This window comes from Macaca mulatta, chromosome 1 (assembly GCF_049350105.2).
Source record: "Macaca mulatta isolate MMU2019108-1 chromosome 1, T2T-MMU8v2.0, whole genome shotgun sequence".
Taxonomy (NCBI): domain Eukaryota; kingdom Metazoa; phylum Chordata; class Mammalia; order Primates; family Cercopithecidae; genus Macaca; species Macaca mulatta.
The window spans coordinates 211,730,696-211,740,169 of NC_133406.1; the positions used below are offsets into that span (position 1 = coordinate 211,730,696).

Here is a 9,474-nt window from a genome sequence, read left to right on the forward strand (position 1 = left end):
ATCATAATCTGAATGGTCTTAGGAGGATGCATGAAACGGGTGTTGTTTTGTCTCCCTTCTTCCTTTTTTTGGCCATATTTAAACATGTCATCTCTAGCAAAATGAGTGAGTGTATTTAGGTTCAGGAAAGAATAGTTAGGAATCCTTTACATTTGTACAGTTTTAATTTAAAGCACTTCTATTTTTCCCCCCCTTTTTAAAATTTAATCCCAGCAACCTTCAAGTAACAGATGCAGAAGAGCTGGGACCAGGACTCTTAACTCCCAGTTTTTTCAGGTGCATCGTGCTTATTGTCAGCACCGTAGTAGACCTTTACTGAATGTCTGCCAGCACGATTCTGCTTGCTGAAGGAATGACTCCAGTATTCTGAGAGTTAGGGATTGAACATCATGGATAGAAACTGGAAAGCTACTGTCTTCATCAGTAGAATGCTAACTCGTCATGTGGTGTCACTAAATGTAATATTAAGTTTGTAGAAAACCTCTTAATTTTTTTGTTAAAACAGAGCCTAGTTACTGTTGGGGGAAAGGCTTATGGGGTGCCTGTATAAACTGGCCATAAAAATATGGGACAATAAGTTGTGCACAGCCACAAGAGGCCTCTTGTGGGAGGAGGAAAGCCTTATCGCCATTATGTTCACGTGCTCTGAGCAAGACTTGCTCTCTTATCCATAAACACTGTGTTCAAGGAGAAAGACACTCCTTCGAAGCATTGGAATGTGGCCAAACATGCAGCCTCCTAGTTAAGCCCGCTCCCACCAGCTACTCTGATAAGTTAAAGATACGCTGTTTCAGCACAAAGGAGATTCATTTAAACCACCACTGCTATAGATTACGCATATGACACACTGCCTGCCTTTTCACCATTTTGCCCTAAACGTCGGCTTCTTAGATCTAAATGATTGTACTCAATAGTGTGGAGACCAGAACTCTGAGCCTTTTGCAGCCTTCATTTTGCAGTTAACCACCTGGCCCCCACTCTTTATGCAGTCTTAACCTCTCTCTTCTCATTCCTTCATCACCACCAGACTTTGGATGTCCTATGAGTGGTATTGAGGCTGGTCCCCCACAGTTACCACCCTTGGTTGGCTCTACACGTCTGTACCTTCAGGGAGTTCCATTCTCAGGAAACGAGAGTAACAGATAATTGAGCAGATTTCCTAGCTCTCAAGCTGGCCAGCCTAGATAGAATCCTGGCTCTGCCACTTGACCCTTAGCAAGTTACTTACGTCTTATGCCTCATATTCCTCAACTATAAAATGGAGTTAATATTAATTTCTACTCAAGGTTATTGAGATAATTTAGTGAATTGTATATATAAAAAGCCTAGAATAGTTTCTGGCACAATGTATGTTAGCTATTTATCAAGGAAATACAAAAAGAAAACAAATTAGGGGATATTAGTAGTTTAAAAAATAAATTTTATTTTTTACTTATTTATTTTTTGAGATGAAGTCTTGCTCTGTCACCTGGGCTAGAGTGCAGTGGCATGATCTCGCTCACTGCAACTTTCACCTCCTGGGTTCAAGCGATTCTCCTGCCTCAGCCTCCCAAGTAGCTGGGATTACAAGCGCCTGCCACCACGCCTGGTTCATTTTTGTATTTTTAGTAGAGACAGGGTTTCACCAAGTTGTCAGGCTGGTCTTGAACTCCTGACCTCAGGGATCTGCCCACCTTGGCCTCCCAAAGTGCTGGGATTACAGGTGTGAGCCACTGCGCCTGTCCTTATTTTTTTGTTTTGAGGCAGTGTCTTGCTCTTTACCCCAGGCTGTAGTGCAGTGTCACGATCACAGCTCACTGCAGCCTCAACCTGCCTGGGTTCAGATGATCCTTCCACCTCAGCCTACTGGGTAGCTGGGACTACAGGCGTGTGCCACCCCACCTGACTAATTTTTTAAATTTTTATAGAGATAGGGTCTTCCGTGTTGCCAAGGCTGGTCTCAAATTCCTGGAATCAAGCAATCCTCCTGCCTCAGCCTGGCAAAGTGCTGGGATTACAGGCATGAGCCACGACACTTCGCCCCAAAACTTTATTTAAAGGAACAATTTAATGTGTATTTATTGTCTCTCCCACCTACCTAATATGGCTGGTGCTTTAAAGAACCTCAGTACATGATTGGTGGGTAGATGAATATATTTAAGAATAAACTTTATTCTGCGGAACACTGGCATTTCTTAAGAAAAGTTCATTCAGATCATTGCATTCGATATTTTAGCAAAACATAATATAGTCACGCTTTTTTTTCTTCAGGATTATATGCGTCAGGCAGGAGAAGTGACTTATGCAGATGCTCACAAGGGACGCAAAAATGAAGGGGTGATTGAATTTGTATCTTATTCTGATATGAAAAGAGCTTTGGAGAAGTTGGATGGAACTGAAGTCAATGGCAGAAAAATCAGATTAGTTGAAGACAAGCCAGGTTCCAGACGACGCCGGTCCTACTCCAGAAGCCGGAGTCATTCAAGGTACTGTTGATGTCTTTTGTGTATTGGAGCTCACCATAAATTCATTACTGAGCACATAGATAATTTATTTACATTTTCCTGTTGAGTTCTTAATAACATGATTCCATTTGGTTCAATAACTTAGAATTTTGAACTGAACATTTATTTGTAAAACTCTTGAACTCTTAGGTCATGAGTACAAATAGAAGTAAAGTCCCTTCTCTCAGAATCAGAGGGCTTGCTGGGTGTGGTGGCTCATGCCTGTAATCCCAGCACTTTGGGAGGCCAAGGTGGGTGGATCACCTGATGTCAGGAGTTTGAGACCAGCCTCAACATGGAGAAACCCCGTCTCTACTAAAAAATACAAAAAAATTAGCCAGGCGTGGTGGTGCATGCCTGTATTCCCAGCTACTTGGGAGGCTGAGGCAGAATTGCTTGAACCTGGGAGGCAGAGGTTGCGGTGAGCCGAGATCGTGCCATTGCACTCCAGCCTGGGCAACAAGAGTGAAACTCCATCTCAAAAAAAAAAACAAAAAGGGAAATCAGAGGTCTCCTTTCACATTTCTTCTTGGGATCCCTAGATCCTACTACCTTGGTTGAGGGCACACATGGAAACTGTCTTATTTAGCACCTGAACAGGCCAGGCACTGGGCTAAGCATTGGAAAGGCATTATAAAGAAGACAAATGGCCAGACGCAGTGGCTCACGCCTGTAATCCCAGCACTTTGGGAGGCCGAGGCAAGTGGATCACCTGAGGTCAGGAGTTCAAGACCAGTCTGGCCAACGTGGTGAAACCCCATCTCTACTAAAAATACAAAAGTAAAAAAATAATTAGGCAGGGTGGTGGCACACACCTGTGGTCCCAGCTACTAGGGAGGCTGAGGCAGGAGAATCGCTCAAACCCGAATCCGGGAGGCAAGGGTTGCAGTGAACAGAGATCATGCCACTGCACTCCAGCCTGGGCGACAGAGAGAGACTCCGTCTCAAAAAAAAAAAAAAAAAAGACAAATATGGTCCTTGCTCCCCTGAAACTCAGTCTAGTGTAGAAGATGAGTATTGAATAAACCATGCCATTGTGACAAGGAAATGCACACAGCACAACTAGTCTGAAGAGCTGGCAACAGCTTCCCTAAGGACATGGAGCCCTGATGGATAAGACAGAGATGGTGAGCAGAAGAAAATGCCTTTTTTTTTTTTTTTTTTTTTTTTTGGAGACAGAGTTTCTTTTACTCTGTCTCCCAGGCTGGAGTACAGTGGTACAATCTTGGCTCACTACAACTTCCACCTCCCAGATTCAAGCGATTCTCCTGCGTCAGCCTCCTGAGTAGCTGGGATCACAGGTGCACGCCACCAGGCCTGGCTAATTTTTGTAATTTTAGTAGAGACAGGGTTTCACCATGTTGGGCAGGCTGGTCTCGAACTCCTGACCTCAGGTGATCCACCCACCTCGGCCTCCCAAAGTGTTGGAATTACAGGCTTGAGGCACTGCGCCCGGCGAGAAAATGCCTTTCTATCTAGCAGAGAAAAGGGTGTTTCTGAAAGCCTGGGGGCAGGAGAAAGTTTTCCAGAGTAGAGAAGCTAATATAGAGAGGTAATGGGAAGAGTGGCTTGAGATAAGGCAGAGAAGGACCAAATATACTGACCATTAGGCCAGAGCAAGAATGGAAGAGTAGTGGGAAGTCATTGGAGACTTTTCAGGTTTTGTTGTTTAGTTCTTTTGACTTTTTATTATGGAAAATTTGAAATTTATATATGAAGCATTGGAGAACTCTGTGTTTTTTTGTTTTTTTGTTTTTTTTGAGACGGAGTCTCGCTCTATCACCCAGTCTGGAGTGCAGTGGCGCGATCTCGGCTCACTGCAAACTCCGCCTCCTGGATTCACGCCATTCTCCTGTCTCAGCCTCCTGAGGAGCTGGGACTACAGGCGCCCGCCACTATGCCCAGCTAATTTTTGGTGTTTTTAGTAGAGACGGGGTTTCATCGTGTTAGCCAGGATGGTCTTGATCTCCTGACCTCGTGATCCGCCCACCTTGGCCTCCCAAAGTGCTGGGATTACAGGCGTGAGCCACCGTGCCCGGCCACATTGGAGAACTCTGAATGGCATCTCCCACTCCTCCAGCTTCAGTAGTTTTTATTTTGCCAGTCTTGTTTCACATCACCCCCTCCTGCTGCATTATTTTAAGGCAAGTCTAGACATCCTATCATTCTACCTACAACTGCAGTAAGTTGTAGAAATTATGATACTTTGCCCCTAAATCCTTCAGCGTGTGTCTCCAAAAATGAGGAAAACCACAATTCTGTTTTTTTACCTAAGAACATTAATAGTAATTCCATCAAATTACTAAATTTCCAGGCCATATTCATGTTTCCTCAGTTATTCCATGGATCTCTTTATAGTTGGGTTTTTTCTTAACCAGAATCTAATCCAGTCATGTAGTACAAGGGGTTTTTAGTAGTAAAACCTCATGTAGTCACGCTTTTAGTCTGGAGCAATTCCTTTCATTACATTTATTTTGCTTAGGTTTGGGTTTGTTTGTTTGTTTGAGACGAGGACTCTTGCTCTGTCGCCCAGGCTGGAGTGCAATGGCGCCATCTCAGCTCATTGCAACCTCTGCGTCCCAGGTTTAAGCTATCCTCCTGCCTCAGCCTCCCAAGTAGCTAGGATTACAGGCGTGAGCCACCACTCCTGGCTTATTTTTCTTAGTTTTTTAATAGTATCTCACATTCTGTATTTATCTGTTTCTTCTTGGTATTATTGAACGTGTATCTTATCCCCTGAACTTCCTGTATACTGGAAGTTAGGTCTGGAGAGGTGTGATTGAGATGCAGGTTAAACATTTTTAGCAAGAATACTTCATAGGTGATGGTGCCTGGGCAACTTTGAAAGCTTCCCTCTTGCTGTCATAATGAGATGGTCTAGGCCTATCTTCCTGCTTTTATGCCAGGAATCAGTCATTTTCCCAAGGAGTCCTGGTTATTAGAAAATAAGAACCTACAGTCTGGATGCATTTAAAAAATGTTGTAAAGCTTGGATTGTCGGTCTCTTTAAAACAGCTCTCGTCACAGTGAGATGAATAGATCCTGAAGGGGAAAAGTACATGCAGAAAGGCTGGTTGTTGAACAAGGGGAGACATGATGGTGGCTTGCCCAGGGAGGCAGCAGCAGAGGTGGAAAGACTGAAGATCAGGAGGCATGATCATGGGTGTGTAAAGGGGATAGGGGAAAGACGGGGGAGCCGAGGATTGCTGTGATTTCTGTTATGAGGAACCATATGAATAACAGTGGCATCAGTGCACATAAGGAGCTCAGCAAAAGGAGCAGGTATCAGGGGCAGTTAGAATTTTAGGAGCTGATAAGAGGTTCAGGTGAACCATCCAGATGGAAGGTTTGCAGGTGACTTCATCTGTGAACCTAGAACCCAGGAGAGAGTTTGTGCCTGGACACAGCCAGTGCTGTACATATTGAAAAAATATCAGGCTGGGCGTGGTGGCTCATGCCTGTAATCCCAGCACTTTGGGAGGCCGAGACGGGCGGATCACGAGGTCAGGAGATCGAGACCGTCCTGGCTAACACAGTGAAACCCCGTCTCTACTAAAAAATGCAAAAAACTAGCCGGGCGAGGTGGCGGGCGCCTGTAGTCCCAGCTACTCAGGAGGCTGAGGCAGGAGAATGGCGTAAACCCGGGATGCGGAGCTTGCAGTGAGCTGAGATCCAGCCACTGCGCTCCAGCCTGGGCGACAGAGTGAGACTCCGTCTCAAAAAAAAAAAAAAATACCTTGGCCGGGCGCAGTGGCTCATGCCTGTAATCCCAGCACTTTGGGAAGCCGAGGCGGGTGGATCACCTGAGGTTGGGAGTTTGAGACCAGCGTGACCAACATAGAGAAACCCCGTCTCTACTAAATACAAAATTAGCCGGGCATGGTGGCAGATGCATGTAATCCCAGCTACTCGGGTTTCTGAGGCAGGAGAATCACTTAAACTCGGGAGATGGAGGTTGTGGTGAGATGAGATCACGCCGTTGCACTCCAGCCTGGGCAACAGGAATGAAACTCCATCAAAAATATATATATATATGTATATATACGTCTTGATTGATGCTTATCAGCTAGACTTTTGTCAGCAAGTATTAAAAAATATTTTCTCCCCCTAGGTCTCGCTCTCGAAGCAGACATTCCCGTAAGAGCAGAAGCCGAAGTGGCAGCAGCAAAAGCAGTCATTCTAAGAGTAGATCCCGGTCCAGGTATGTCTTCCATGGTATAAGTGGAGGTGGTCAGCAGGTAATGCCTGTACCCTGTCTCACTTTTTTCCTTTTTTTTTTTTTCAAAGAGACAGGGTCTCACTGTCACTCAAGCTGGAGTCCAGTGGTACAATCATGGCTCACTGCAACCTCACCCCACTGGGCTCAAGCACGCTTCCACCTCAGCCTCCCAAGTAGTTGGGACTACAGGCACATACCACCACACTCAGCTAATTTTTTAATTTTTTGTAGAGACAGGGTCTCACTGTGTTGCCCAGGCTGATCTTAAACTCATGATCTCAAATAGTCCTCCCAGACTACTGCGATTACAGACATGAGCACAGCCTCACTTAGATTTCAGTCATGTGACCAGTCTTCCTTCACCTCTGCTTTTCCAACTCCCCCCACCCCCCAAGACAGAGTCTCGCTTTGTCACCCAGGCTGGAGTGCAGTGGCGCGATCTCTGCTCACTGCAACCTCTGCCTCCCGGGTTCAAGCGATTCTCCTGCCTCAGCCTCCTGAGTAGCTCGGATTACAGGCGTGCGCCACCACGGCCCGCTAATTTTTGGTATTTTTAGTAGAGACAGAGTTTCACCAGGTTGGCCAGGCTGGTCTTGAACTTCTGACCTTGCGATCTGCCTGCCTTGGCCTCCCAAAATGCTGGGATTACAGGTGCAAGCCACCGCACCTGGCCAGTTTTTCCAGCTTCTGATTGGCATTGTGGGGGTTCAGAAAGCAATCCTCAGCCAGTGCCAGCCATGCCTTATATTCGGGGGTGTAACTCCACATGCATGCCCTTTGATCTTTTTATCTCCTGGTTAGCATAAAGTCACATGTGACAAACAATATCCCATGTCTCCTCAGGTCGGGCTCCCGCTCCCGGAGCAAGAGCCGGAGCCGGAGCCAGAGTCGGAGCCGGAGCAAGAAGGAGAAAAGCAGGAGCCCCAGCAAGGACAAGAGCCGCAGCCGCAGCCGTAGCGCTGGCAAGAGCCGCAGCAAGAGCAAAGACCAAGCTGAAGAGAAGATCCAAAACAATGACAATGCCGGGAAACCCAAGAGCCGGAGTCCTAGCCGGCATAAAAGTAAGAGCAAAAGTCGGAGCAGGAGTCAGGAGAGGAGAGTGGAGGAGGAGAAGCGAGGGAGTGTGAGCAGGGGCAGGAGCCAGGAGAAGAGCCTCCGCCAGAGTCGGAGCCGGAGCCGGAGCAAAGGGGGCAGCAGGAGCCGGAGCAGGAGCCGCAGCAAGAGCAAGGACAAGAGGAAGGGCAGGAAGAGAAGCAGGGAGGAAAGCCGTAGTCGCAGCCGCAGCCGCAGCAAAAGTGAGAGGAGCAGAAAGCGAGGCAGCAAGCGAGACAGCAAGGCCGGCAGCAGCAAGAAGAAGAAGAAGGAAGACACTGACCGCTCCCAGTCCAGATCTCCATCCCGCTCCATGTCAAAGGAGCGGGAACATGCCAAGTCTGAATCCAGCCAGAGGGAAGGTCGAGGGGAGAGTGAGAATGCTGGCACCAATCAGGAGACCCGGTCCAGGTCGAGATCCAATTCCAAATCGAAACCAAACCTTCCATCAGAATCACGCTCCAGATCAAAGTCAGCTTCAAAAACCCGATCTCGGTCCAAGTCTAGATCCAGGTCTGCTTCCAGATCACCCTCCCGATCTAGATCTAGGTCCCACTCAAGGTCCTAACTGGCTACGGCCACAGCTGGAACTACCCGAGAAGTCTTTTGTACATGTTTGGTAGCCGTAGCACAAGTGATTGGAGTAGAACATGTCACTGCTGTACATTTTTAACTCCCCTAATGGTGTGTCTATAATTGTTAAATCTAAGTGCTTCCTCTCAGTAAAGCCTCCTGGCGCCAGGCCTTCCTGCTCGACTGAAAAAAATTTTCTCTTTGAAAATCCCCTTTTACTCATGGCCCACAGTAGAATATCCAAAACGCCTTGGCTTTCAGGCCTGGCCTTTCCTACAGGGAGCTCAGTAACCTGGACGGCTCTAAGGCTGGAATGACCACGTAGGTAGGTATGGTGAGTTCAACCATTTTTGCTCTTGAATTGATGCCCTTCGATGTATGCCATTTAGTGAAAGTGCTAAGTCTTAAGTTTCCTACCACTTTGGTTTCATATTTTTGGACTTAACAAAGTTGTGAATAGCACAGTCGAGGAAAATTGATACCTGCAGTAACCCATAGGAAATAAACTGTAGAGTTCCATATTCTGGTATTGTGATTATATTGTTTTATATTAAAAAAGAAAAGAAAAGAATTTTTTTTAATTTTATTTTTCCCCGTCTTGCAAAGTATAGTGACCCCTGTTTCCATTAAATTTGAATAAAGACTATTTTTGCTTGACAAAATTTCATGGTGCTTGAATTGAAGTTGTACTTTCTGATATATCTTGGTATGTCTTTTCTTAGCATAAAAAGTTCATGTGTAGGCCAGGGGCAGTGGCTCACGCCTGTAATCCCAACACTTTAGGGGGCCGAGGCGGATGGATCACAGGGTCGTCAGGAGTTCAAGACCAGCCTGACCAACATGGTGAAACCCCATCTCTACTAAAAATACAAAAATTAGCTGGGCGTGGTGGCACACGCCGGTAATCCCAGCTACTCGGGAGGCTGAGGCAGGAGGGTCACTTGAACCCGGGAGGTGGAGGTTGCAGTGAGCTGACATCATGCCACTGTACTCCAGCCTGGGCTACAGAACGAGACTTCATCTCAAAAAAAAAAGTTCATGTGTAATGACTGTTCTCTTCCTTGGGATCACCCATCTTAGGGAACCAACACGTTCCTAAAGGATTTT

General features: G+C 46.4%; 1 protein-coding gene across 6 annotated transcripts in view; it reads left to right on the top strand.

The window, feature by feature from the left end:
* SRSF4 (serine and arginine rich splicing factor 4) overlaps positions 1 to 9,029 on the top strand; it is a 38,257-nt gene extending 29,228 nt beyond the window's left edge. For 3 of the 6 annotated variants that reach the window (XM_077995734.1, XM_077995731.1, XM_077995742.1), the window contains exons 4-6: positions 2,251 to 2,465; positions 6,595 to 6,684; positions 7,546 to 9,029. In XM_077995734.1, coding sequence (XP_077851860.1) covers positions 2,251 to 2,465; positions 6,595 to 6,684; positions 7,546 to 8,362 — 1,122 coding nt within the window. In that variant the 3' untranslated portion in view covers positions 8,363 to 9,029. 6 annotated transcript variants of the gene reach the window in all.
* The last annotated feature ends 445 nt before the right edge of the window (positions 9,030 to 9,474 follow it).